At 57.8% G+C, this 25,604-nt stretch overlaps 10 protein-coding genes across 10 annotated transcripts; 2 read left to right on the forward strand and 8 right to left on the reverse strand.

Annotated features, from left to right (window-relative positions):
- Positions 1-65: 65 nt before the first annotated feature.
- TRAVEDRAFT_162493 (uncharacterized protein) lies at positions 66-3,793 on the reverse strand. The gene is made up of 8 exons (XM_008037181.1): positions 3,389-3,793; positions 3,280-3,332; positions 3,117-3,203; positions 3,046-3,063; positions 2,744-2,990; positions 2,565-2,689; positions 2,136-2,507; positions 66-2,082 (listed from the first exon to the last, which is right to left on the reverse strand). Exons 1-8 carry the CDS (start codon positions 3,618-3,620, stop codon positions 220-222), a joined length of 2,997 nt encoding a protein of 998 aa, XP_008035372.1. The 5' UTR covers positions 3,621-3,793; the 3' UTR covers positions 66-219.
- A 629-nt stretch (positions 3,794-4,422) lies between these two features.
- On the reverse strand, positions 4,423-6,987 carry TRAVEDRAFT_69742 (tripeptidyl peptidase A). The gene is made up of 12 exons (XM_008037182.1): positions 6,753-6,987; positions 6,495-6,699; positions 5,996-6,437; positions 5,891-5,941; positions 5,701-5,822; positions 5,568-5,643; positions 5,461-5,508; positions 5,257-5,401; positions 5,120-5,195; positions 4,969-5,064; positions 4,656-4,916; positions 4,423-4,591 (listed from the first exon to the last, which is right to left on the reverse strand). The coding sequence occupies exons 1-12, from the start codon at positions 6,965-6,967 to the stop codon at positions 4,490-4,492; spliced, it is 1,839 nt and encodes a 612-aa protein (XP_008035373.1). The 5' UTR covers positions 6,968-6,987; the 3' UTR covers positions 4,423-4,489.
- A 1,572-nt stretch (positions 6,988-8,559) lies between these two features.
- Positions 8,560-9,355, forward strand: TRAVEDRAFT_116115 (uncharacterized protein; the record flags this gene model as incomplete). Its single annotated transcript, XM_008037183.1, has 3 exons — positions 8,560-8,763; positions 8,918-9,207; positions 9,274-9,355. 3 exons carry the CDS (start codon positions 8,560-8,562, stop codon positions 9,353-9,355), a joined length of 576 nt encoding a protein of 191 aa, XP_008035374.1.
- Positions 9,356-9,747: 392 nt separating this feature from the next.
- Positions 9,748-11,570, reverse strand: TRAVEDRAFT_44194 (uncharacterized protein; the record flags this gene model as incomplete). The annotated part of the gene is made up of 15 exons (XM_008036805.1): positions 9,748-10,036; positions 10,095-10,120; positions 10,171-10,186; positions 10,240-10,277; positions 10,333-10,349; positions 10,402-10,514; positions 10,579-10,590; positions 10,656-10,663; positions 10,738-10,769; positions 10,821-10,952; positions 11,002-11,065; positions 11,126-11,269; positions 11,313-11,376; positions 11,433-11,495; positions 11,566-11,570. 15 exons carry the CDS (start codon positions 11,568-11,570, stop codon positions 9,748-9,750), a joined length of 1,023 nt encoding a protein of 340 aa, XP_008034996.1.
- Positions 11,571-12,533: 963 nt separating this feature from the next.
- Positions 12,534-13,799, reverse strand: TRAVEDRAFT_143082 (uncharacterized protein). The gene is made up of 3 exons (XM_008037184.1): positions 12,792-13,799; positions 12,648-12,736; positions 12,534-12,595 (listed from the first exon to the last, which is right to left on the reverse strand). Exons 1-2 carry the CDS (start codon positions 13,777-13,779, stop codon positions 12,651-12,653), a joined length of 1,074 nt encoding a protein of 357 aa, XP_008035375.1. The 5' UTR covers positions 13,780-13,799; the 3' UTR covers positions 12,534-12,595; positions 12,648-12,650.
- Positions 13,800-14,856: 1,057 nt separating this feature from the next.
- TRAVEDRAFT_18110 (uncharacterized protein) lies at positions 14,857-17,046 on the reverse strand (the record flags this gene model as incomplete). Its single annotated transcript, XM_008036526.1, has 1 exon — positions 14,857-17,046. The coding sequence occupies one exon, from the start codon at positions 17,044-17,046 to the stop codon at positions 14,857-14,859; it is 2,190 nt and encodes a 729-aa protein (XP_008034717.1).
- Positions 17,047-18,222: 1,176 nt separating this feature from the next.
- On the forward strand, positions 18,223-19,881 carry TRAVEDRAFT_56703 (alpha/beta-hydrolase; the record flags this gene model as incomplete). Its single annotated transcript, XM_008036969.1, has 9 exons — positions 18,223-18,432; positions 18,490-18,528; positions 18,579-18,672; positions 18,724-18,851; positions 18,907-18,996; positions 19,053-19,130; positions 19,213-19,266; positions 19,335-19,484; positions 19,547-19,881. The coding sequence occupies 9 exons, from the start codon at positions 18,223-18,225 to the stop codon at positions 19,703-19,705; spliced, it is 1,002 nt and encodes a 333-aa protein (XP_008035160.1). The 3' UTR covers positions 19,706-19,881.
- Positions 19,882-20,199: 318 nt separating this feature from the next.
- On the reverse strand, positions 20,200-22,677 carry TRAVEDRAFT_116922 (MFS general substrate transporter; the record flags this gene model as incomplete). The annotated part of the gene is made up of 16 exons (XM_008037185.1): positions 20,200-20,487; positions 20,543-20,663; positions 20,721-20,794; positions 20,853-20,907; positions 20,974-21,086; positions 21,146-21,223; positions 21,280-21,353; positions 21,405-21,442; positions 21,501-21,601; positions 21,662-21,879; positions 21,928-22,051; positions 22,120-22,295; positions 22,351-22,366; positions 22,426-22,445; positions 22,503-22,521; positions 22,576-22,677. The coding sequence occupies 16 exons, from the start codon at positions 22,675-22,677 to the stop codon at positions 20,200-20,202; spliced, it is 1,617 nt and encodes a 538-aa protein (XP_008035376.1).
- Positions 22,678-23,333: 656 nt separating this feature from the next.
- On the reverse strand, positions 23,334-24,700 carry TRAVEDRAFT_69747 (mitochondrial carrier). Its single transcript, XM_008037186.1, has 7 exons — positions 24,609-24,700; positions 24,496-24,550; positions 24,335-24,435; positions 23,801-24,273; positions 23,719-23,746; positions 23,468-23,666; positions 23,334-23,405 (listed from the first exon to the last, which is right to left on the reverse strand). Exons 1-7 carry the CDS (start codon positions 24,677-24,679, stop codon positions 23,376-23,378), a joined length of 957 nt encoding a protein of 318 aa, XP_008035377.1. The 5' UTR covers positions 24,680-24,700; the 3' UTR covers positions 23,334-23,375.
- Positions 24,701-25,194: 494 nt separating this feature from the next.
- On the reverse strand, positions 25,195-25,528 carry TRAVEDRAFT_44199 (uncharacterized protein; the record flags this gene model as incomplete). The annotated part of the gene is made up of 2 exons (XM_008036806.1): positions 25,195-25,455; positions 25,511-25,528. 2 exons carry the CDS (start codon positions 25,526-25,528, stop codon positions 25,195-25,197), a joined length of 279 nt encoding a protein of 92 aa, XP_008034997.1.
- Positions 25,529-25,604: the final 76 nt, after the last annotated feature.

Consider the following 25,604-nt stretch of genomic DNA (forward strand, 5'->3'; position numbering starts at 1 on the left):
GCCTCGGCTGCAGCTGGTCGTACTGCGACCAATGTTACATAGCCAGGAGCGGTGGTATCATAAACGGTTCGGATACGGTGAGCGAACGTGGTATAGCATTAGGCTGTGAGCTACGATACCCAAAGGAGTGCGATAATTTACACCTCGATATACAATGCGGTGGTCAACTTCCTATAATCCAAACAGTCTCTTCATCCATGCAGCCACCCGAGTCCATCTCTAGAAGTCGCGCTCACGCGCCCAGCTCCGCTGAGCGAATGCCTCCTCCCTCGGACTTCCACCGAAGTAGGACGCGCCCATGCTAGGGTCCGTCTCCGCCTCAGCCTCGTACGCAGCGGTCCACGTAGATAGTCCGAATGGCAGAGTGCTCCTTGCCTGGGGTATGGGCCGCGGAGGCGACGAGCGGGGCGTGTTGTTGCTGTTCGCCTCGTTCGCCTTGGCGGAGTGTCGCGAGACCGGAGTCTGCGGTCGCGAGGACGAAGAGCCCCTTGCGGTCGCACTGGGAAGCGCGGGCGGGGTGGCAGTGGAAGCGAAGCGGAAGCTCTGCATCCTGCGAGACAGTGCTTGCAGAACAGACTCCCGATCAGGTCGCTGGGAAGAGTCCGGTGCAGTGCCCGCATCTTGTTCCGCGTCCTCCCCGTGCTGCGTGAATGTAGTGCGGATGGACGAGTCTGAGAGGCCTCGCCGAAGCGCTCGGCCCAAGGCGGGTGGAGGCCCATCGTTGCTGTCGTCCTCCGGTTCGGAACGGTCTCCGTTGGGCTGCGGGGAGTCGATGACAGCGTCGACGATGCGCGACAGCCGCTTGCCAGAGGCAGCATGTCGAAGGGCTGAGCGACCTATCGTCGGTCCGCCGGAGTTCATTGCCGCCATGCTCGCCATCCTGCTGACGACCTTCTGAGTCCTCGGGATGACGACCCATGGATCACCTTCTGCGGGGCGCGGAGCTCCGGCGAAGATGTTCATGACGCTCCTGGAGACATCCCGTCTAGGCTCCGGCTGAGCTATAGCGGGCGTGGTCGCGGCGGTGCTCGGGGTGGCGAGCGTGCTGAAGTCGCCCTCCCGGCCTGGATGCGCGGAGTACGTGCTGGTCACCGCACGGCCGACTGCGGTACCGCTGAACTCGACGTTCACCGTCATCGCAGAAGCAGCTAATGCCGCTTCACGTTTCGGGACGACGCGGGCAGGAGGGCGGCCTCGGCCGATGGTGCCGCTGCGCACTGGTGGAGAGAGCGCACGAGACGTTGAACTCCTCCCTGGACTACTCGCGTTGTTCTGCATGCCGAGAAGTTTGGAGAGGGGAGTGATCCAAGAAGGTGCAGCAGCGCCGCCAGGGGTGTCGCGGGAAGTCGTGGCGGCGGCGTTGGCCTTCGATGGGTTCATTGCCGCCTCGCTGACCTTCCCCGCGATGGTAGGGTCGAGGATGACGTCGTTGAGCGTCACGCGAAGTTCGCCGAGCTCGGTGAAGACGTCCTTGATCACCTTCAGAAGTCCTCGGAGGTCGCGACGAGTGCATGTGGTGGTAATCTTCTCATCTTCGAGGAACGGACGGAAATGAGCACGGAGGGCGGTAGCCTCACCCAGGATGGCGTTGACCGTGCTGCGGGAGAGATGGCTGACATCGGCACCTGAAAGGTGCTGCCGCTTCAGACGGTTGGTGAGGGTGAGAGCATCAGCCTGTGCGATCCTGTTGAGCAAGAGAGTTGTCCGCTCGACGAGTGCCCCGATTGCAGACTGTCCATCGGTCAGCGACGAAGACTCGGACTGGCCGTCGTGTGGAGACGACATAGAATCAGCGATACTTCGGGGAATAGGGGAAGGGGACAGCGCAGACGAGGCAGAAGTGCCGTGCCAAGTGAGATCCGTTTGAACGCCGCGGGAACGCGTTAGAAGGAACAACGACTTCTGGGCGCGGGGACGCTCCGGTGACATAGGGCCGGCCTCGCTTTCTTCAATCTCAGAGCTGAGGTGAGAGGGGGGATAATTCGACCTCGGGTGCGCGAATGACGTCCACTTAGACCCTGCAGCGATGTGTGAGTCTGCGGGAGACCACGGTCGTCGATCGGTCTCTGGCGTCATAGGTTCCTACAAACGACGATCAGTCAATTATGCAACAGTTAGAAAATGATCTTGCGTACAAAGGCCCTCCTCGCTGAGCGTTCCGTGCTTTGTGAACGGGGCGGAGCCATCTTCTCATCCCCGAGTCTCGAACGCAACACAGAAGTCGTCGGAGCTGTTCCAACGTTGAATGTAGGAGAAAGGGGAGTAGTTGGCTCGCGGGACCGGAAGGAACTGCCGCTCTGAGTGTATCGGTGTGTGCGAGCGAAAGGGGTATCGCTAGCCCGACGCTCCTCAAGTTCTTCCTGAAGCTCGTGGAAGTCCTCTCTCGTGGCGGATAGCAGATTCTGAAGCTCGGCATTATCACGCTTCAGAGCCTCATTATCTGCTACCAGCGACTCGAGGACCTTCGTGACCTCAGCGTCCTGGATTGACGAGGAGTGCCCCAGCTGCTATAAAATCAGAAGTTAGGCACTACAGCATACAAATGCTTGGAGGAATGAACGTACGTGATACTGGAGTTGTTCCAGGCGTTGTCGAGCATCAGTCAGAATCTCTTCCGAGAACTCATGTCTGTGAGTTCTTTGATTATCCGCCTCGTCCCTCAATCGAGTGACCTGTGCCTGCAGTTTCGCTGAAACGCAACCGTTGGTCTAAGAGAATAACGGTGGGGTGGATGTGGACTCACTACACTTCTCCCTGTACGAGACAAGCCGAACTTCCGCCATCCTAGCTCTTTGAGTGGCACTATCGAGCTCCTGCTGAAGGTCGTCCTTCTCTTGAAGAGTGGTTGCTAGCCGGTTCTCCAGCCCAACTGAACGAGCGTTCTGTGCACTGAGACGGGCGAGGTCGGTCCTTGCTGTGTCGAGATCTTGGATAAGACCCTTCTTGGAGGACTCGCATACCTCGGTATGTACAAGAGCCTGGGTGAGACGCTATGGACACTATCACTTAGCTGTGTCCCGGGTGCGTAGCATTACGCATATGTACCTTCTCCAAGAGCACATTCTGTGACAAAAACGCTTAGTCGGACTTACGACAAACAGAGCTGTTCGACGCACCTGCTTGACAAGTTCTCCCACTCGGACGTCTACGGGGGAGTCTGGTCCTATCGTATCATTGCTGCCGCTGGCGGAAACTGGTAGAGACTGACAATGGGCATGACAATGTCCGCGCCATGAGCAAGGGAAAGGAGAGTAGTGCTAAGGTGCTTGATACACTCACATTGTGTCTGCGTACTAACGCCTCGTGCCTTTCTAGCAACGCCCGCCCGACCTCTTCAAGCGGCTCGCCATGAGCGGATACAATGTCCGGACCTGACCCCAATACATACCTGCGCTAAGAATCAGCCGGCTCTCGAGTTTAGCCTTGAACGCCGTCCACGCCTGACTAGTCTCGCAGTCCTCCCGCCCACAGCAGCATGTGCTGGCGTTCTCAGGTTCAGGCGAAGACAAACGGGATACACTGCTCAATGTATGAGTGAGGTCGTCGATAGTGGCGGTAGCGCGGTGCAGGCTGCTGGCGAGCCGGGAGTCCGGGGACAGCGGTCGAGAGTCGAGTGACATAGCTAGTCAAAGACACGTCAATGCCGACTAGAGCTGCCAGCAGCGAGTGGGGTATAAAGAATGCAGAACAGTCGGGTGCGGAGCGCGGGGTTATGAAGGAGCATGCAAACCGTTGCTCGCGTTTCTCGGAGATTGGAGAAGAGCCCAGTGCAGGTTGTAACGGCGTGTCCCCCAGGTGTGTACAATGTCGAGAGTCAATAGATAACAAAGCGAGATGGTTGTGTAAGGGAAAGTAGTGATGAAGCCGGTACGCGAGGAGGTGGGAGTGAAGACGTACAATGTACTGAGCCGTGGGTCGGGCTGCGCGGACTCATTTCCGCGCAAGCCCAAAAAGGCCAGTGCGCCTCGTTGAAGCTCTCATGACATACTAGCTGCGGCCCCGAGCTTCATTAATTAAGAACGGCCTTCGCGAACAGGGCACAACACGTTCCGCGGTCGGAACATGCAAAAATCAACTTCGCGATGAACCAGAGGTTCATGTGTTCTGAAAAATTCGTTAGGTGGCATTGATGTGAGGACGACACACGGAATCCCCTAGTAAAAGGCGAGGGGATTGTGTCTTGTACCGCCCTCTGCCACTGTTTGTTACATCCTCAGGAAGTGCCTCATCAGCGCGCTTTTGCATATTGCTCACCTCGCGGGTGAGTATGGCCGCGGTGATGGGGGACGGCAGTGGGACGGCTCTCGTACGGACCCAGTGCTTTAACCACGTTGTCTGGGCCAGGTTCAATGCACCAGCTCATCTATCCAGCCCGGTGTACACCTTCGAGGGCAGAAATGAACACGCCCACGCGTCACGACTGGTGTTCAGTGGTATATTTCTTTCCTACAACAGCTACATTCTCGACGTAAATGCATGCATTCCCTCCTCACAGGCCCGGGATGTGCAAGAAGTCGAGCGTCACAATATCCTTCAGCTTCCCAAAGTTGGGCGTGCCGACACCCGTGATGGGGTCCCAGCCCTTCGTCGCCTGTGCCGCCCCGACCCGTCAGTCTCTGCTCTTCATCTCGGAGCAAGGTGGGTAAAGCACTCACGTTGAAGCCCGGCGTGCCGCAGCCCGGGTTGTTGCCGACGGTGATGTCGTTGAACGCGGTGGGGTCGAGTGCCTGGATGGCGTACACGAGCGGGTTCAGGAACCCGAGCGGGGGCAGGCCCTTCTCGAGGCGGGCCGCGTTCAGGAGAGAGACGATGCCGGTGAACGTCGGCGCGGCGGCGGAGGTGCCTCCGATAGACACGGGCCGTCCAGAGAGGAAGACACGGAAGAGGTCTGCCTGCGCGGCGACGTCGGGGATGGCCTGATGTGGGGCGTTAGTATGGTATAGAGAGCATGGAAGCGCGCGCACGTACGCGGCCGTTGGGGTTGAAGAGACCCTTGTAGGTTCCGGGAGCGAGGGTCTTCAGGAACTTCGATACTGCAAGCTCCTGGTACGCCGGACGGGGGAACTGCGGGCATACAAGTTATTTCTAGAAAACCTCCGTAGATGAAAACAGGACGTACGAGATCGCTGAATCCACCGCCTGAGAAGAACACGGCGGTTTCAGGGACGTGGATAGTACCGCCGACAGCGGTAACGCTGTTCACGGAAATGTGTCAGCGGCACACTCAATGGCTTGATGGAGAGCGAATAAACTGACAAGGGGCAAGAGGGCGGGAAGAGGGGGACGAAGCGTGTAGCGTTGCGGCCGTCGTTGGTGAAGCACTCCTGGAGCGCGGGGTCCTCCTCGCCATCACCGACACCGCCATCACCGGAACTGAACATCAACGAAGTTCCGCGAGCACCTAGACAAAGGTAGACGATAAGCTCAGAGTTCACGGCACGATGAAGACCCAAAACCCACCGAGCTGGGCGAAGCCGGCACAGACACGCTTCGCGAAGCTCACGGGCACTGCAGAAAAATGTCAGGCACTTCCTCATCACAGAAGCTGCGAATTGTGTCAAACGCACCGGTCTGCTCGTCGTCGGCGTAACTGGTGGAGATCGACTGAGGGAGCTTAGGCTGAGCGAGAACGAAGTCAAGCCACTATTCGTAATCCAGGTCAGTACAAGTACGGTTCCTCGACAGTTACATTAAACACACCTCAGTGTAAGGCTCGTTCGTGTCCGTGGTAGTGATTGTGTCGGGCTTGAATGGGGGCCGGCCACCGGTGGACCAGAAGGTACCAGGGGTGGGGAAGGTCAGGCCGTAGGCAAACTGCGTATCTGTCAACCAATAACACCCGCATTAGGAGCCGATGTCTTCGGAGGGATGTGCATAAATAACCACGCACCGAGGTTAGCCTCGCCACCAGCCTCGGACAAGGTTTGGTTGTTCAAGCCACCTGCAAATGTGATGAGGACAAAATCAATCCTAAATTTCGTTCAAAACTGCGCACCGTTGATGAGAACAGTGGTGAACGAGCTGTTGAGGGCGTCGGGGCGCTGGTCCGCGTAGAACGACTGCAGGTCCTGGATGTTCGCGAACTCCTCGAGATAGCCAGTGATACCGATCTCGTTGCCGTGCTTGGTCGAGGGAGTGAAACCAACTGCGTTGTACAGCTGCTGCAAGCAGGTGATGGTGATGGTCTGGTTGCAGCTGGCGTCAACATGTCCGCCGGACGCAGACGGGATGCTGATGGGAGGGGCCGCAGCAGGAGCCGCTGCCACCTTCTCCTGAACATCGTTGATGTGGAAGGTGGTCTTGAGGCTGCGCATGCGCGAGAACATGGTCGTGGGCTGAACAAGCTCGACGTGGGCGTCGAGATGCTCGGGGACGCTGTATTCGGTCGTGCGGACCACAGACTCCCCGGACGCGTCGTGAGTCCAGACGTGGTACTCCTGGGAGATGGAAATAAATCAGAACGGATCGACATGGTGGAAAAACGCGTCGCATACCGTCTTAAGCATAGCCTCGGCAAGGGTCACTGGGACCTTAACGAGCACCCAGTCCTTCGCGGGAGAGCGCGAGAGACTGTCCTCGTAGAGGCCGTGAGAGGCAAGCCACTCGTTCACGAGGTGAACGCTCTCAGGTTCCGGCGTAACCAGAGACTCGACCTCCTCCTTGGAGAGGTGCTGGCCATAGCGGTCGTGGAACGGATCGCTAGACGCGTTTTCAGCAACACGACGCGTCGAAATAACGCGTCGATTACTTACCTGACCTCGTAGAGGTGTCGCTCGAGCTCGGCGAAGTTCGGCTGAGGAAGCGCGATGCGGAGCTCGATGATGTGGTCAGCGGGAGCGGGCGCAGACTTGGTCCAACCGCGAGGCGCGGGGATGCTCTCCTTGAGCTTGTGCGCGCCGTCCTTGGACGGGACGGCGACGACCACAGTGGCAAGGGCGACAGAGAGCCAGACGGAGAGCGACCGCATGCTGACGAGGACTCAGGCAGAGAGGCCAGAGGCTGGGGAGACAGAACGGGCTGGGGCGGGGTATTTATGCACGGCGGGACGAGCGACCGTCCGCTCGGGATGGCTGATGGAAGCAGCGCCGGCGATTTCGCCATGTCGCCTTCTGGCCTTCTCTGATGCTATACGGAATGGGTCTCCCAGGCTCCTGGGAGTGCCTGTTTAGATCCTCCATCCCCGCGCACGATCCAAGACCCACATGGTCTCTTTATTTCCCTATCTTCCCACCCCGCTCACCTGTCAACGACCGCGACGTGCCTGCCGGCCAGACAGGTCCACGCGTACGCGACTGTACTCACATTTATAACTGGCCAAGGAACGCGAGAAGAGGAGAGAAAGGGGGTATTTGGGCCAGGAGATAGGGCCGAGTCGACCTGCGCACAGGTGGTGGATGAGCAGGAACGATGTCTGACGCGTTGCGATCATCCCGCCGGCTTTAGTGGCGCATCACCGCGACCATGCTACCAACTTCCAAGCAGGGACAGCCACTACACAATTCTCCGCCCGAGGCTTCCATGAAGCAGGTTCGACAAGTACTCGACCACTTTGTGGTTTAGTTAGCTCGATGAAGTCGTCTGAGTGAATGCTATGCTCGGATTCTGCGGGGTGCGCTTGAGCTTGTCCGATAGTCTGCGAGCGTTGACAGTTCTCCACATGTGTCCTCAACGCCATGCTCTGTGGCGTGCTCTGGTGATCGTCCCACCACGCTGCTGCACTGTCTCGGCCTCCGACGGCGGGCTATAGCAACGCCCGACAGTCGTCAGCATGTCTAGGGGCCCTTTCGGACGGACTCAGGCGGACGCATACGTTGATGTGATACGTCAAGCAAGACCTCGGTCCTTGAGTGCAAGATCGGCTGGAGTTCACCGGCTGGGGCACCGCCTGTCTAGCCTGCCATCCCGGCCGACGGAGGGGTATGTAAGTTCCCTTGTAATCGCAAGCGGGTCGAGTCTCACAGACGTACACGCGGCTGTACCATACCCTTTCAATGGGGCTGTCGGGGAAGAACTCGTGTGGCTGCCACCTCGTGTCCTACACATGTACTGGATAACGGCGCTGAACAGTTCCCGGCGGCTTAGATGCGGACATAGTTCGTGTTAGCCGTCTGTTGGGAGCTCGAGCGTTCGGCCGTAGGATTGCATACACAGCTGAACATAGAACAAGTCTGCTCAGTCTCTGGAAAGTGCTAACCCAAGGTCACCCGATGTTGCCCAGTGTGAGAGACCGTTAGAAAGATCAAAGAGGGTTTGAAAGCACGCCAGCAAGGGTCGCCATTGCAGACAGCTGCGCTGGAGGTGGTGGCGAACGGCAAGACGTCGACGAGCGTCGTGTCGCGGTCGGTCTCACGCGTTTGCGCCGCCGGCTGTGGGCGGACCGCCGAAGATGATCGAAAGGTAAAGTTAATCTTATCTATTACGCCTTCAGGCAGCAGCTCTCGAAGACTCGACCATCAGCCACATCCCATCTCTCTCTTCCTCTCTCTTCCACGTACTCTCAGCCAACCCCTCGACTCGACTCCCCGCCGGTGCTCACACCTACCGCAAGAATCTCACACGATGGCACTCAATTGGGCGACGCTCAGCCCTGCTCGCCAACCTACTCCACTGCCAAATGAGCTCACTCTCCGCACCATCGACTCTGGGGTTGAACTCACCCTCTTCATACCCGATGCGCCTCCCAGCGGTAGTACGACATCAGGCGGCTCCGGTGGTGTGAAGAAGCTCAAGGAAAATGGGAGGATATGGTTGACCGATCAGCGAGTACGCACCTCGCTCTTTCGTGCCACATCGCCACAGCATACTGACTTTCAACCGTTTCTACCTTGCCGTGATCCCTCTGTCCCACCTCATGGTCGTCGTTCCATCTCGCGCATTCACTGCATCCCCCAACCAAAACGAAACGCACTGATCACAGTTGATCTTCGTCTCGGATCTACCCGCGAAAGGTCCCCCCTCCTTCGAGTCACTCTCCGTCCCCCACCCCGCGCTCCTGTCCACAAAGTTCGAGCAGCCGCGCTTCGGCGCGAACTACCTCTCCTTGGAGATCCGCGCGTCCCCGGGAGCTGGCCTCGTCGACGGCACGCGCGCCGAAATCCGCCTCAAGGACAAGGGCATGTTCGAGTTCGCCAGTTCTCTCGAGAAGACGCGCGAGCGCGCGATCTACATGAAGCGACAATCTGCCGAGGACGAGGATGGCCTGCGTAAGTTGCACCTTATATCTAGTGGCGTGCGGCTTTCGCTGATTATGGTCGTGTGCGCAGCTGCGTACAGCACACCTGGACCGAGCGGGGCGTCGTCACCCTACGTGCCCGCTGACATCCCGTCAGAGAACCCGCCGGGCTACGACGACTAAATGGACCCTACCGAGAGATCTCGCTACCTTACGCTACGTACTAACCCGCGACATCACGACTGCAACAGGAGACACGGAAGGATATAGGTGTATGTACGACAACCCAGTGTATAGTGCAGATTGTGCAACATGACCGGCTCGATACGGACAAGCTGATCTGCGACGGTGCACACGTATCCAGCCTCGAGCTCGGTGCCTGCGCAGGACCGAGGAAACACCGAAGGGATCATAATGGGTATGCGGCGGGTATCGTCTAGGTGGTATGCATCTACAGGGACGGTGCAACAACACGAAAGCAAACACAGCGATACATACAGTACAACCTCCGCGGCCAGCATCCTAGTCTCTCTTCGAACCCCGCGATCGTACAAGCGCGGCCGCCACCATCTCGATCATGTACGGACAGTCCGGTCTCTATCCCTGCCGCCACCCCTCAGTGCCGTCAGTTCCAAAGCTGCGCCGCGCCGTCTCCCCCTCGTCGTGCCACGACCGTCACCGACTAGCGCCTCGAGGTCGACGAAGACGATGGGACTCGCTGAGCGCGAGCGCGGGAGGGCCTGCACGGCGCGCTCGACCTCGCGGCCGACGCGCGTGGTCGAGACTTCGTCGTGTTCGTCCGTGACCTTGCGCAGATCAAGCACGAGCCGCTGCGCGGCGACGATCAATAAGCTGAGTGTGAACCTTGAAGCCGAGGAAGTCAGAGGAAGCCCGTGCGCGCGGTAATAGTTGCAGAACGTACGAAGTCGAGAGCAGATTGAGCGGGCGCTGCTCTATACGATTAGTTCTTCCCCTCGGGAACGGTAGTAGGTGCTTACATCTGCATAACGCGCCCTGTAGGATCGAGGCAGTGAGAATGGGCGAGCGGCATGTTGCGATAGACGTACCATATGAGGATGTTGAACGAGTTGCTAAAGAGCGTCACCTGCGAAGTCATTCGGTTGAGAGCTCTGCCATAGGTGCGACTCAGATCGACCTACAAGAAAATATATAACCCCTGAGCCAACCGTGAGCAATTGACAACAATTCTATCAAGAGTGACCTCTTACCGTCGCGGCAGATTACTCGAACGATAGGTGAGTGCTCGCGCCAGTTGCTATAGACGTGGAACTGCCGGATGGAGACCATAGTCAGGGTGAACGTCGCGCATTCCAACGCCAGACTAACCAGGCATATCACATCAGTATGGGTGCGTGTGCCGTGAATATCGCGACTTGCCTTGGAACCCAAAGTAACCACTGGGCGGCGCAAAGCGTTAGGGTGGTTGAGCATGCCCAACAGTATCGAGAGGAGGATCACTTACAGAGAGCGCTGTATGATCGTTAGTTAGACGTACTATGACAGAGAACTAGAAAACACGTACGCGGCAACACTCCAATGCAGACCTTCGTGACGTAAGCTAGGGGGTAGGATGTAGCTAAAATGCACAAGTCAGTAAAGAACCAACACGTCGGTGGAAAGTACGTACGGCCGGCATCTATGTTCCCGTATGTCAACATCGCGATGCTCACGGAAGCGTATACGATGAAGAGGGTGCCAAGGATGGTCAGCATCCTCTTCCGTCTGCCCCAAGTCGCCCATGCTCGGAGGAGCACGAGTACTGCTGAGAGTGAGCGTGGGTTCGAAATAATATCAGAGGATCTGCGTACCATGAACTAGGGCAAACGAGACAAGCTGCGCGAAAGACAGTATCAAAACTGCACGATAGCAAAACTGGAGAGTGCGCCGTTAGCGTGTTCCTGATTTAACTACGCGTCGCAGAATAATGCGTACGTCGGGGCCATCGTTCCACCACATCCCCATGAGCTGTATGTCGGCCAATCCGAGGAACGCGAGGTTGCCGTAGCGGTTCAACAGATAAATCACCTTCACCGTGGACCAGCGAGTGGGCCATATATACTTTATCTGCGCGAGCAACTTTGTTAGGTCAGTTAGCATAGGATCGCATGGAAATTCTTACTTCATCAGGAAATGTTAGCACACAGTCGTATAAAAGAATGACATAGCCGGCAAGGGCAAGTGCCCTATACAAAGTAGGTAAGTCATTGAGTACTCAGAAGATACGGTTTGAAGTCCGTACCGCACGACGAACAGGTCATGATAGTACTGGTCATCCAAGATGTACAGGTCACGGGCGGCGACCCTAAGATGCGCGAAAAAACAGGAGGAATGAGCATCTCTTCACGACCTCAAGGTTAAGTAGCCGGACTGACCGCATTATATCATGAGCCGGACGATACACCGTCGGAACACGGTATTTGCGAGAGACGAAGTACTGGAGCTACCTGACTCTCCGGCGAATTTGGCCAACGGGTGAGAGCGTCGTGGGCAAAGCGCATGGGGGAGAGGCCTGGCGCAACAGCTCGGTCGTGGTCAGTGGACAACTCGGACCCTGGGGAGATTATGTACCTCGCGCCGACTCGTGCAACCGCGGGGTGTGAATCGTTTCGTTGATCAAGAGACTAACCTGAATTCAGCAGCGGGAGCCGTCTCGCTTGTCGCCTTCCTTCCTGGGACAGATTGTCGACTGATGCTCGTTCTTCGGCTTGGCCCGATTATGTCCGCCAATGGTGGCGACGGCACGGAATGAGCAACGACGTCCTCGAACAATGAGGGGCCGGCGGCGACTGAGCATCCTGCACCTAGGCCTCCGAGGGCGCTATCTTATAGGTCTCACGACCACACCGCAAGATGCGCACAGCGGGTGCGTTCGCTAGAAGACCGATAAAGTTGGAGCGTACGCGAGTGTAGTGTGTGATCTTACCGCCGCGGCTCTCACGACGTACCTTGCACGGTAACGCTGCGGCTCCGCGCGCGTGCTTCTTATTCTCGCACGCGACGCAAGTATCGTTCTGCCAGTTTGATCAGTGAGGTCATCATTTTCTGCACGGCAGGGGAGAGATATGTTGGATTGGTGCGTTGCAGACACCAGTCCACTTCATCTATGGTAGGAATTGGAGGGAGTGTGTCGTCGTGGCGAGTTCACATGAGAGCACGCGGCGCGTATGGCTTCTTGCAAGCTAGTGAGTGCTGAGAATCGCGACCGGTACCGGTGCAGCTACGGCAATGTCGCGATCCTATCTTATCGCGACGTCAGCAGGCCGGCGTACTACGACTTGCTCGGTCCTCGTATGTCCTGGGAACGCGGGTCGCTCACCGACGATCGCAATAGGAGTACGGGACCACGCTGCACCGTATTATTAAAGCACTGTGAGAGTCTACACGCATACACCGTTGCTGCATCTATTGCGAGCACATCAGCACCGCGGAGTCGTATAGCCATAACGAGACTCACAGTTTAATAAGGGTTGAACTTCCGTCTCTCCTTCAGCTTCTCGATCTTCGCCGTGTCCTCTTGGAAGCGCGTCTTCAAGTCGATGATATCTGTACGACAGGGGTGAGACGAAATGAAGAGCGAACGAGCGGGATTGGAACGTACGTTTCCGCTTCTTCTCGTGAATCTGGAAGGCGTAGAATGCATCCTTCTCCTTTGTCTCCTTCTTGTCCTTCCTCCGCCGCTTGCTGCCGGCTCCCGATTGGTCCTCGTGGAACCGCTTGCTCGCGACGCCGACGCCGCCTCCCAAGGTCTTGCCGTACGCACCCCCGCGCGTGACTAGGGTGAAGCCGTCCTCGTCGACGATGGCTTCGCCCTTGTTGTACTTGCTTTCGTGCTTCTTCTTCGCCTGTTCGTATTCGAACGCCTCCATCCACGAGTCCGCGTGCGCACGAACGACGTCAAGTGGTGGCCGCAGAGCCGAGTATAGCGAAGTGTAGTGCTCAAGGCCCAAGGGAGCCACCTTGTCTACTGGCCACGCATACGGCTTTTGCGGGGGCTTGAGTGCGCGAGCAAGAGAGGAGCTGTCCAGGAAGACGACGTAGGCAGTGTGACCGGTGCGTCGTAGGGTTCGTATGGGAGGAGAGGGAAGAGGCACAACGCGCGGGGCTTGCGGCTCAGCGACTTTGCGCTTTTTCTTTGGTCTTGACTCTGCGTCTTCTTCGTCCTCGTCCTCCGATCCGGCGGCGCCCTCCTGCGCATCTTCGTCTTCACTCTCACTCTCGTCCTCCAGCATCTCCTCTTCATGCGGTGCACTGCCGCCGCCAGTGCTGAAAACTACCCTCTCCACTGTTCCGCACGGCTTGAACAGTACCGTCAGCTCGCGCTCGGTCGCGTCAGGCGGTACGTTGACGAGGAACAGGGTGCGGCCCTCTGGCAAGGCCGCCGCCCGTTCTTTTTGCTTCCCCTTCGCATCACTGTGTTTCGGGGCAGAGTGCGCGCGCGCATAGAGGATATGTGTGGCCGAGGAAGCGTAGATAATCGGAAGGACCGTGAAGCCAGAGACGGATGCGGGTAATGCAGAAGACGAGCCCGCGGAGGTCGAAGCCGTGCTCGCACGCGGTGCTTTTTTGGGTGATGAAGACGAGCCCATGTTGTCGCCGAGTGCTCGCGATGATCTGTCACGTACAGAGCGCAAGCTGAGACAGACGAGAGCGAAGGAGAGCAGGGAGTGAAAGTATATAAACGTCTCGAGACTACATGCACCGACAGGCAGCGAACAAGAAAATCCCCACGCTCCTTTTCGGGCGTTTGTTTGGCAACACCTTCCGCGCCAAACACGCGCCACCCCGCCGGCGCGCCTTCGCCGCGGCTCGACTCGCATCTCCGTGGATGTCCTACCTAGCGAGCTGCTCAGGGATGTTACAAGATTAATATAAATAAATGTAGTTTATGGATGAATGAGCCCCAATCACCTTAAGTCGCCCGATGTCTGGAGAACCAGTTCGACAGGTTTTTCCTCGAGTACTCTTGTCCACCCGCGGCAAGTAATATCTCTCTATGGAGCGCCCGAAGGGCCTCCTTGGAGGGGTTGTATCCAAATACCTGGCCATAGTCTGGATTGTAGTCAGCGCTGCTGGCCTGGCATAGAGGCCACGAGAGGACAGTACCTCTTCTCAGCTTCCGAGCAGCCGCCGGCAAGGTCCGGCGGTGGCTGTGCGCTCCCGATTTGGTCATTGGGACCACCAGGCAATTGGTCTGCTGCCACAGGGGAGTAGTTTGGTCGCATTTTTCACCATAAAGCCACACATATATACCTCCAGGCATGAGGAATCCTTCTCCTCAAGCGCCTAGGCTGTCAGAGAAACCCCGGAACTCCTGACTTGAGTATCCTGCTGCTGCTCAAGGCAGGAAATCCCAAGGCTCATCCTGAGCAATCTAATCTTGCCGCGCGATAAGCGCCGGCTATCTGGAGTATCTATAATTGATTTTTGATCGGCCAGCCAGGCCCCTGGTTATTGGACACATTCTATTGGCTCGTTGGGAGATCGAGAAGACCAACGCCCACGGGAATGGCCACTGTCAAAAGTCGGCGTTTGGTAGACATTCTTTCCAGAGCAGATCAGAGGTGTCCGTTTGGGTTCTATGTTAAACTTCAAGCATGGTATTACAGCAGCATGATCATATACAAGATGTATACCAAAAACAACACAAAAAGCGGAAATACTAGTTAATCTATCTCAAAGTCAACTATTGACCCTTCAGCGTCTTCATCGCTGCTCTCGATCTCGAGAACACCAGGGCCGCCGCCAGGCTCGTCCCCGGAGCCAGGCGGCGGAGGCGGGACGTCTGACACATGCGCTTCCAGACCGTCGACGGGGGCCTCCACGCTGAGTGCAGGGTCCTCTGCGAACGCTGGAGTGGCACTAATCAAGCGTGAGGAAGGCGGGCCCTGGGGCTCCAGAACAGGAGCCTCGGGCGGCGGAGAGTAGCTGGGGCGCGGAGGGGACAAGAGCGGATGCTCAGGTGGTGTGGGCGAAGACGGCGGTGGCGGGACTGACGCGATTGGCGGGGAAGAAGGGGTGGGGGATCGTTGCGGGGTCGCGTCCGGAGCGGGCGCGGGGTCTTCGTCGAATATTCGCGAGACAGCTGCTTCGGGCACATCGACTACTTCGACAGATGCTGCTTCCCCGCCATTCGCATCCTTGACGTCGGCGTCCTCCTGCGCAGCCGGCGCGGCGTCTTGAACAGCGATGTCCATTTTGGGCGTGTCGACGGTGGGTTCGACGGCGGGTTCGCGCTCGCCCCCTGGCGACGCCTCTGGAGGCCCTGGAGCGAAAACGTCGTCGTCGACGGGGTCTGGTGCTGGCGGCGTCGGCGTACGCGCCGCCTCGGGAACCACGTCCTCCTCCCTGCCTTCGCTCTCACTATCCCGCCGACTCGCGGCGTCGAGCGACGGCCATCGCCCCTGCTCTTGCGCGGCTTGATCCGCGAGCACGTCCAACGCACTTGGTATTCGCGCAACTTGGGGCGCGTGCGGGGCGCGTGCTGGTGCGACCGGCGGAGGTGCAGACGTCGACGCGGGAGAAGGAGAAAGGCGGTCAGGCGGGGGTGTAACGGCCTTTTGCTTCCCCTTGCCCTTCGCGCGACCGCGCGACTTGGGCTTCTCTTGCACCTGGGATGGAGCCGCCGCCGCCTTCGCTTTCCGAGTAGCTTTCTTGGCGCTGGGACCCGCGGCAGAAGGCGCGGTGAGCTCATGACTAGCTACCCCGGCCGTACGTCGCCTCTTCGGTGCGGGGCTGTCGGGCGCGGCGGCAGCTGCGCGCCGACGCGTGCCTCGCCGCCTGAGGGGAGTCTCTTCGGGCACAGCGTCCTCCTCCGCCGTCGCCTCGGTCTCGGTCGCGGGAGCAGCTCCACTGCCCCCCGCTTCGCCCTCATCTCCGTCGTAGTCTTCGTCTTCGATCAGGGTCCGCGCAGCGCTGACGAGGGAGTCCATAGGCGTCGACGAACCCTCGGCGGTCCCGGCGGCCTGAGCGCGTGCGGGCGTCTTGAGTTTGGACGGAGAGACGAGTGCAGGCGCCACCTGCCCTTGTATCTGCCGGTTACCTGGTGGCGTACCCGGGACAGTCCAGGGTACCGGGACGACGAAGGGCATCGTGCCGGTCTGCCCCGGGCCCGGCGCGAAGTAAACGAACCCGGGATGTGGCATCGCCTGGGGATGTCGACCTTGTGCCGCGACCGGGTAGGCTTGAGCGGAGGGGTGCAGATGTGTCGGCATATTCGGTGGTCGTGCGACAGCACCCCCAGCACCTGGAACGAATGGAGAGGGCGCGAGGCGACGCTGCGCGGTCCTGGAACCCGAACCTTGACGCTGACGCGAGGCCGCAAGTGGTACCGGCGGGCTTGACGAGCCCGCCTCTCCTTCGAGGGCCGAGCGGTGGTCCGAGCCAGCCGTTCCACCTAGCGCGTTGGGACGAGGTCGGGAGGTGGAAGGAGAGGGTGGCTCATGCCTCGAGTTGCGGTCCACGTGTGTGTTTGTCGTCAGGAGATCGCCCTCGCGGTCGAGCTTGGCTCGCTCCTTGACGAACCCAGATAGTATACCAGCACGTAAACGCCCGAGCTTGCGAGCCGCGACCAATATGAACTCAGAGCGAGCATCCGCAAGAAGCGGACGCGATGATGCGATGGAGTGCCGGTGACGGTGTTTTCTTGGTCGCTCGCGGTCTCTGTCTCGCCCCTTGCGAGAGTGGTGCTTGCTCGAGGGAACTCGCGGGGCTTGGGTCGAGTGGGTTTGTTGTGCGCCGACATCACCCTGCGGTTCCACTCTTGTCTCTGTCACAGTGTTGCCCTCATGCGCAGCGTGTCCTACCTCGTGCGAGCCACGGGCATATTGTTCGACAACGATGGTAGGATACTGCATCGGTTCCCATAGCTGTGGATCTCGTAAAATGGTCGCGTGCAGAGAAAGCAGTGGTCGCAGACGAGAGAGTTCACGTTCCAGAGAAGAAAGCCTTAACTGGGTCTCGGCGAGCTAGTGTCCGAGCGGGAGGGAGGATGAGAAATTGAATGCATAGGATATATAGTAAAACGAACTTTGCGGCGAGCCATTTTGAGGTCGTCTTCCAAGCGGGCTACATAACGCTGGGTTTCCTGGAGGCGCGCAGATCTTAGCACGCAGTGGCAGAAGGAAGCGTAGGATAGAGATATACCGAATCTGCCCTCGCTGGTTCATGCACAGCGCGTACTTTCCTTGCTAGAGCGTCGGCTGTCCTATCCCACTGATCTCTCTCGGACTGCCACCGACCGTTTTCTTCGGCTCGCTCGCGGAGTAGCAAATTGCGCTGGAAGGTGAGGTCGGCAATGACCTCTGCTTGTGATGCAAGCTGGGCGGGGGATGGGTGGAGGAGAAGGTGTGAGGCCAGACGTAATACCTTGTGCCGGCACTGTTCAGGCGAGGACTGCGGGCCATATTACGGACAGGCGCACCATGGCGGCAAATTCAGCTTCCCGTGCGCTGTGGGAGAGGGCGCACTCCTGGACGCGCGCACGCATGACTTCGAGCTCAGAGTAATCGAGAGGCTCCGGAGAGTGAGTGCGAGGAACATGCGTAGAGTAGTCGGTGATCGGGACGCTGTGCGGAGGGTTTGCATCGAACGAGAAAGGGTGTTCGGAGAGCGTGGAGGTAGACGGCTCAGGCGGGAGTGGTTGAGGCGTTGGAGACGGAGACATGGTGTGAAAGATGTCGTCGAGGGCGAGGGCGGGCGCATCTGAGCCGGCTGTATGCTGCATAGGACGAGGGACCCGTGCAGCTCGGGCGAGGAGAGAGAGTCGGACGTCGAGACCATCGTGCTGCTGGGGCTCGCGCCGAAAGCAGGGCGGATACAAACAAAGGGCAACAACGCCTTCGCGCGAAGGCACACGTGACGGGAGAGGCAGGGGCACGTGTGGAGCGGGACCGAGAAAGCCGTGGGGACGTGTGAGGCGGCCTCGCTCTGGCCACTCGAGCTCAGTGGCTGCTCCGTCCTGTCCACTCTCGAGCTGTCTGCGTCCGTCTCTGCCCATCCACATGGGCGCCCTCTCCTCGCTCCTCCCAACCATGCCACCCTCCTCGGCCTTCCAGTGGTTTCTCCTCGTCTGCCCAGCCGTCGTGATCGCCGCCTACTTCTTGACTGTCTTTCCGCACTCGCCCTCCTCGCTCTATGTCCACCCGTCTCTGGCCACGCTCCCCAAATCATCTCCGACGTGGTCCATCTACCCCGACACCTTCTTCGACGGTGGTGCGTACGCGAAGTTTCCGTATGGCACGGTGCGTCGCGTCCGTTCCCTCCCTATCGCGTGCAGATCCGCTCAGTGCGCGTAATAGGTCCGATATTGGCTCATCGGACCAGAAGAAGGCAAGCGGGTACGTAGGTTTCATTTCCCTCCCAAGAATACCTCCGACGTCCCTTTCAGGTCGTTCTGATCCACGGACTCTCTGTCCCGGCGATGATTTGGAAAGACGTCGCGCCTCAATTGGCCGCGAAGGGCTATCGCGTGCTCTTGTACGGTGCGTAGCTCGTATGACGCTTCTCCGGCGAGTTCCTCACAAGAAGAGCAGACCTATATGGGCGTGGGTACTCGGACGCACCCCAGACTACGTACGATGTAAATCTGTACACCATGCAACTTGCGCTGCTTCTCCAGTATATTGGCTGGAGCAAAGCAGATATCGTTGGTGTATCCATGGTACGTAGTTCTCTCATTCATCTCAGGCACGATTTCACATCCTTTATATGCACAGGGCGGTGGAATTGCCACCGCGTTCGGCGCGCAATATCCCCATCTCGTCACCGACAAGGTCGTACTCATCGCTAGTGTGGGGCTTATGGAGGTACACACGCCTCTCCATTCGCGCGTCTTCGTGAAAGTGACGACCGGCTATTTCAGTCCTCGGATATGTCCCGTACAACGAGACTGTTATCGTCGCCGCTTATGCAAGTCGTTTCGTCAAGTTACCCCTTCCGTGTAAGTGCAGAAGCCCTACCATTCTCCGACTGATACTGGCACCTCGTCTGCTATATAAACGGATCATTGACTTCTTTCGCAGCTGTATCTCCAGTATCTAGCGAACCAGAAGCTCTCCGGCAACCCTATAGGTGATGTAAGTAGATCCGCGCCCTTGCTATTCAACCTGATTATGTCCGCACGATGCTGAACGGCCTGTTACAGGTTGTCCGACTACAGTCCGCCCACCTTCCTGGCTACAACGCGGCACTCGCATCCTCCATCCGTGAGGGCCCCCTCCGCAGTCTCGCACCACAGTTCGCCGCGCTCGGGCGACATTCACGCAAAACGAACGGAAGCGTGCTCATCATCTGGGTCAGCTCGCGATCTTGTTACCCATATTAAGAAGGAACAGCTCGTTAACACGCTTTCTGCAGGGCACGGCGGACGAGGTGGTACCATACCGCTACGCGTCGCGCGTCCAGACGCTCATCCCACACGCCAAACTCGTCCCTATCGAGGGTGGCCCGCACGACATCACGATCAGCCACCCAGACGACGTCTCGCGCGCCCTCATCCAGTTCCTCGGACAATGACCCGCCTAGGATGCTTCACGACTTCTTGTTCTCTGCGCCACCCACCCCTTTGCCATGCACCATGTTCGCTTGCTTACCATTGTCCATGTTTATCACGTTTGCCTTCCCGCACACCACCTGTTGCTATCGATAGCACTCTGTATCGTTGATTGTTACTTACACTGCACGCACACATCATCTCTCGTAGTACTACGGACACTGCCGCATTCGGGTAATACACTGTTGTAGAGCGGCTTATGCGCCGCGTTCAAATATGCCAGACTTCGGACCGAAGTTGCAATATGCCTGGAATTCGGACCGACACCCTCGATTTAGCAGGGAGCCGTCATCTTAGCGGTCACCGGGCACTGCCCAATGTCTCGACCAATACTTCCTGTCCACTTTCAAGACCCCGAAGGTGCGTTACAAGTCATGTCGTCGTGTTCCAACCAAGTCATATAAAACAGCACATCCCAAGAATACAGAAAGCAAGCAAGACGAAGCGGGGACGAGTCCTACAGCTTCTTCTTCAAGTCCTCCACAGGCGCAGACACGCCATCCTCCTCCGAGGTGAACACGCCCGTCTCCGCGTACGAGCGGTGCTTCTCCGCCCACGCGACCGCGTCGCGCCGCCCGGTCGTCACGTCCACCCCGAACCAGATCACGACGCTCGCGCACAGGCAGAGCGCGAAGAGGAAGGGGAAGCCCTTCCAGTTGTCGCCCGTGCGGTCGATGATCGCCTGGATCACGTTCGGGCCGATCATCGAGGATGCACGGTTGGAGAGCCCGAACAGTCCGAAGAACTGAATGCCTTGTCAGAGGGGAGCGGAGATGGGGGAGGAGGAAGGGGGGACGCACCATGTTGTCGAACCCGGGCGGGGTGAGCTCGGCCATCATCGTCTGCGAGAAGGCGTAGTACGGCGCCTGGAAGAGGCCGAACACGACGTTGTACGCCCAGAACTCCCAGACGTTGTGGAAGCTGCAGGTCGACAGGGGTGAGCACGCGCAAAATGGTGAAAATACGGTTCGCACGTACCCGAACTTGGTCGTCCAGATACCGATCATGCCCCAAAGGGGGATGAAGATCGTTACGACGTTCGTGATCGTGAACTGTAAGTATAGGGTGTTAGAGAGGAAGCGGGGAACTCTTAGAAGGTGAACAAGGTACCATGGTCTTCGTGGGGATCTTCCAGTACTTCTGGATGTACCAGAAGCCCAGCGTACTGTGACCGTACCGTATCAGCGCTCATGATCAGAGTTAGGTAGGGAATTACTCCGCATCCCCTCACCTGATTGTGGAGGTAATGGCCTGTGCAAGACCGAGATACGTGTTCTGCAGGAACGAGAAGTTGAACTTGTCGTTCTGACAGATTGACACAAGCGTGCCGGTCGTGTTCAGGCCCTGACCAGACGCCATGATCAGCAAAAGGATATGGCTGGAGCAACAGTCGTCGAACTCACGTCAGCGAGCAGGAAGAATGCTATGAGGTATATGAAGGTGTATGGGAGCTTCTTGTACTGCTTGAACGCGACCCAGATCTAGAGTGAGGCCAACGACGTCAGATACAGCACGAGAATGAACGCCTCCTGCGTACCTGTTTCCAGCCAATTGTCAAGTAATGTTCTCCCTTGGGAAGAGAGGGTCCAGGTCTGGGCTGCTGGAAGATGACTAGCAGCACATATCAGCTAAAGGTCTACAGCGGGCATTTATGCAACTCACACCACCAAATTCCGAGGAGCACCCAGTATCCGTTCGTCCTGTGGAACATCTTCATTAGTAACGCATACACACGGTATGTAGTTCACCAAGACTCACAGAACAAGCACATAGTTGTTCACCCTCGGGTCGTTCATACGAGGCAAAAGAAGCGAGAGGTTCAGCGCGAGGGTGAAAATGTACCCAATGTTGCTATGCATCTGACATGTATATGCATTAGTCCCCGACTCGTCTGCTGCATCGAGGGACGGACTGCTTACCGTGCTGATGTTGCTAATACGGTTCTTCTCGAGACTCTCCTCGACCTCGTATTCCTCGGCAGGGATCTCCCCGCTCTCGTACTTCTCACGAAGGCTACGCGCGTGCGGGGTGTTCCGCGCAAGGCGCGGGAAGACGGCTGCGTAGAATACGAGTGTCGCGCCGTAAGAGATAAACCCGATCATATAGAGTGCCATCGCAGCGCTCCACCGGTCGGGTGCTGGGGGGTGTTAGGGCGGTGGATGGCGATGTGGAAAGTAGTGCTCACACGTCAGAGACATGCTGGCAAATTGAGCCCCCCAGCAAATGACAGTCAGGATGAGCAGCAGCCACCGTCCAAACCCGCCATAATCCGCGGCGGATCCGATAGTCGTGAATATAAGGGTCATGACCTTTTATACCAAAACACGCAAGTTGAGTGAGAGTTCATCTGGCGGAGAATGGGGCGAGCTGTACGTACTGCAAAACTGACTCCGTTCGCGACGAGCACGACGGAGCTCACGGCCTTGGTACCACCTGCCCAGGGCAGCACACATTGACCTGAGGCATCAGCGGCGGAGCAGCTCGATCCGGGACCTTTGACGGGGTCGAATCCTGCGGCGGTCGCGAGTGACTGGAACAGCGTCATGGAGTAGCCTGAGCACGGCGAAGTCAGGGAGACTATCCACTTCAGAAAACGCGTGTTACAGACCATTCGGGCCCACGCCCTATACAGATAGCGGTGGTCAGAGAGTGAATATGGACTGCCGTGGGATTGGAGGCGTACATTGTCACCGTTGTAGTAGACTGATCGCGCGTCAGTTCAGACAACTTAACAAACAGACACAGATAGCCTGAACGCACGATAGTAGCTCCACAGTTCCTACAGCAGCTCTCGTTAGCTCTGCTATGCGCACTTCAGAGGGGCAGAATGCACCTTGCGCGTGACGATGGGTTCATCCCTCCTGACCGGAGCGATTGCAACCACCTCCGTCTCGTGGCCAGAACCACCCTTCCCGGAGTCCTCTGCGCTATCCATGACGGCCAACGGATTCGACGCGACATCCGGGATGTTCTCAGGCAGGGGCTGGCGCGACATCTTGTCAAGGAGCTGAGCAAAGAGCAGCCACCGCGAAACGGCAGCGGCGAGCAGCTTTAAGACCTCCGGACCGCACGAGGCGCGATAGAGTGGATACGGCCCCTAGGGCGTGTGACCGAAACTGTGGCATACACCGAGACCTTCGAATGGAGGCACCGTGTGGGCGGATGCGTCAAGTGTACAGTTCCGAGCTGCCGACTTATCAGGTGGCTGATGGGATTGGTCCAGTCCTGCGCCTCCAGATAATGTGGGGATTAGCGGGCGCCCTGGCGATAACAGAGAACACATTGATATGCTAGCTTGCGGTCCCGAGAGTGGTTCAAGAACTGCATGATGCACGCATACAGAGAACCTAGAACAGAATCCACTGAGGGGAGCAATGCCAAGAGAGCGGCATAGGACGAGTGGCCGGGCGTCTCTCAAATGTTTCCTTCTGTCTATGTATGAGCGCCTCCGATCGGCCGGCACCGTAGTGCGCCAGATCCGACGGTATCGTACAGGCACTCCCCTCTCGCTCGGACTATACATCTTGAGGCTATCTTTCAACTATCGCTAGTTGGATCTAGCGCATTCAGCCCGATGCGTGATTAACAGAACATATATCACTAGCCAGCCGTACTTTCAATTAAGCTCAGGCTCTACTTCACAAGCACCGTCGGCGACAAGGCCTGACATTAAGCGTTACTATGATGAATGACATCGTCGTTTCAAAGCTAGTTGTGGTACGTACCTTCTTCGTCATCTCGTAGATGCGCTTCTGACCCGCGAACAGGATCGCAGCAGTGAGGACGCTCTGGGTAAGCTTGCTCCCAACCCCCTTGTATAGCCCTTCAACGCCCTCTTCCTTCACGATAGTGAGAATGCCGTCGAGCGCGGATTTGTACCGTTGAGCATGTGCCTGGCCGGCTTGCAAGCGGTTCTTCACGACGCTGATACAAAACCATCAGTATATACAAGCAGCATCAATTCATTGATGCGTACATGTAAGGGTATGTTGACGAAGTCGCGACTGGAAATACGTTAGGAAGGCACGGAGTTTAGCAGAGAGTATGAGTGAGCGTACTGAGCTTCGACAATGCGCCGAGGAAGAAGTAGTCCCAGTCGCTCAAGAGCGCAACTGCAGTCTTCGCGCCGCCCGCCCTCAACTTCGCCGTACGCGACTTGACCAGAAAGTTCTTCAGCTGCTCAAACACTGTATACTGGATGATCGGGTTGATGACCAGCACGAGTGCCGGGCCCAGTCCGCGCCAGAGCGCCGCCAGTCCGTCCTTGCGCAGAATATGCTGGACCGTCCTAATGAAGTCCGGACGCTCTTCCTGCTTGCTCGGTTCGCCCGCTGCAGCCGAGGCGGACTCCTGGTTCATGCTATATACTGCCTGGGTAGTCTGCACGACCCAGATGGGATTGCTGATGATCGTGGTGGCGGAACCGGCAATGAGGCCGACGAGCATGGACTCGAGCGTGTTCAAGCCCTTGCTTCCGGCGCGCGCGCTGAGAACGACGCCGCGGCTGCGCTCGTAGAAGTAGTAGTACACTCTGGAGGGCGGACATAATGAGCTATAACGCGGAAGCACATTCCAAGGCAGCGAGTACGCACCCATTTGTGACTGCGACGCCGAGCAGACTAGAGCTCAGCCCGCTATACAGGCCGAGTATACCCTCTCGATTGATGATGTCGAGTACGGCTTCGTGGGTGGTCTGTGTGCATGATCTTGCTCAGACATGCGCAGGTACGAGGTCACATGCATGCGACCATACCTTCTGCTCCTTCCTAGTCTCCACTGCTGCGCGAGTCGAGAGGAAGATAAGCGGGCTATGTGAAACGCGTCTGTTAGCGTAGTGTCGCGTGGTTATATGCGACGGGTACTCGCTAGGTCGCGGACATAGCGACGATGCCGCCCGCGGCTCCGGCGAGAGCGTGGATGACGGAGTCGCTGGCCATGTCGGTCGTCCGGTATATATGTTCTAAGGCGGTGAAGAGGGAAAAGAGAGGGTGGGTGAAGCAGAGGATTAGTACAGAGGGCGAGTTATATGTTCTGGTCGCAGTGGTGGCCGGTGAAACGTTCGAGCATCTCCAGGACCCGGGGTCGATGTCATATATCACATGCGTGGGACCCTCCGGCAACTCAATCTAAACGCCGTGCGGGGGTGGCGCGGCTACCCGCGAGTCCGCGACACTCGTTCACGCGCTTGTTCAGATCCTGGAGGTGTTTGTGTTGGTAGGTTGCAATCAGCAGCAGCCAGTAAGCACACATTGATACTAGCTCTTGACCAGCGTGTGGCATAGGCCAGCGAACTACGGATAAATCAACAATGCAGGGGTGTTTCTAATTCGTTGCTTGATGGTTACATATGATTACACTGCGAGAGACAGCAAACAGACGCGACAAAAGAGTTTGGGGATAGGTGACTCTTGCCTCGAAGCCAAGTCCAGACACCAGAAACCAGGTACCAGACCTAAGAAGATGTAGCGGGATACTCGCCCGTTTGTAGCTTCGTGAGCAACGCCTTCAGCTCCGCAACATCCTCGGCCAGGCCGTTCGAACTGCCTGATGCGACGGCCTTCTGGTGGAACGCGCCGTCCCCGACAGTGACAACGCCATCGTCGTCGGCCAGCCACTTGTCCAGTTGGGCCTTGATGGAGTTCGCTTTGAGTCGGTAGTGCGTGCGGATGACGTCCGCCCAAGGCTCTGGAGGGTTCTTCAAGTTGCCGAGCATCTGCGGATGACATCAGGACCTGCAAGCAGCACGAATGAGAAGACATGGGACATACCGCAGTCCTCACCACCATTCGACGGATGTTCGCCGAGTCTAACCTCCCGCTTTAGCACGTGTCCAAGTAGCTGATAAGTCTACTCACATGCAAC

The sequence above is a fragment of the Trametes versicolor genome, assembly GCF_000271585.1.
Source record: "Trametes versicolor FP-101664 SS1 unplaced genomic scaffold TRAVEscaffold_3, whole genome shotgun sequence".
NCBI lineage: Eukaryota > Fungi > Basidiomycota > Agaricomycetes > Polyporales > Polyporaceae > Trametes > Trametes versicolor.

What these genes read in the sequence shown, in the direction of transcription:
- TRAVEDRAFT_69747 (XM_008037186.1), bottom strand. Translation starts at nt 24,679, where the DNA reads ATGGCCAGCGACTCCGTCATCCACGCTCTCGCCGGAGCCGCGGGCGGC. An exon ending in GGCGTCGCAGTCACAAATGG is followed by an intron (nt 24,274 to 24,334) that starts GTGCGTACTCGC and finishes TCCGCCCTCCAG; the next exon opens with AGTGTACTACTACTTCTACG. An exon ending in TCTACGAGATGACGAAGAAG is followed by an intron (nt 23,406 to 23,467) that starts GTACGTACCACA and finishes GCTTAATGTCAG; the next exon opens with GCCTTGTCGCCGACGGTGCT.
- TRAVEDRAFT_143082 (XM_008037184.1), bottom strand. Translation starts at nt 13,779, where the DNA reads ATGGGCTCGTCTTCATCACCCAAAAAAGCACCGCGTGCGAGCACGGCT. An exon ending in TCACGAGAAGAAGCGGAAAC is followed by an intron (nt 12,737 to 12,791) that starts GTACGTTCCAAT and finishes CCTGTCGTACAG; the next exon opens with ATATCATCGACTTGAAGACG.
- TRAVEDRAFT_69742 (XM_008037182.1), bottom strand. Translation starts at nt 6,967, where the DNA reads ATGCGGTCGCTCTCCGTCTGGCTCTCTGTCGCCCTTGCCACTGTGGTC. An exon ending in TGGTGGCGAGGCTAACCTCG is followed by an intron (nt 5,823 to 5,890) that starts GTGCGTGGTTAT and finishes ATTGGTTGACAG; the next exon opens with ATACGCAGTTTGCCTACGGC. An exon ending in CGCCGACGACGAGCAGACCG is followed by an intron (nt 5,509 to 5,567) that starts GTGCGTTTGACA and finishes ATTTTTCTGCAG; the next exon opens with TGCCCGTGAGCTTCGCGAAG.
- TRAVEDRAFT_162493 (XM_008037181.1), bottom strand. Translation starts at nt 3,620, where the DNA reads ATGTCACTCGACTCTCGACCGCTGTCCCCGGACTCCCGGCTCGCCAGC. An exon ending in CTCGTACAGGGAGAAGTGTA is followed by an intron (nt 2,690 to 2,743) that starts GTGAGTCCACAT and finishes GTTGCGTTTCAG; the next exon opens with CGAAACTGCAGGCACAGGTC. An exon ending in TGGAACAACTCCAGTATCAC is followed by an intron (nt 2,508 to 2,564) that starts GTACGTTCATTC and finishes CTGATTTTATAG; the next exon opens with CAGCTGGGGCACTCCTCGTC.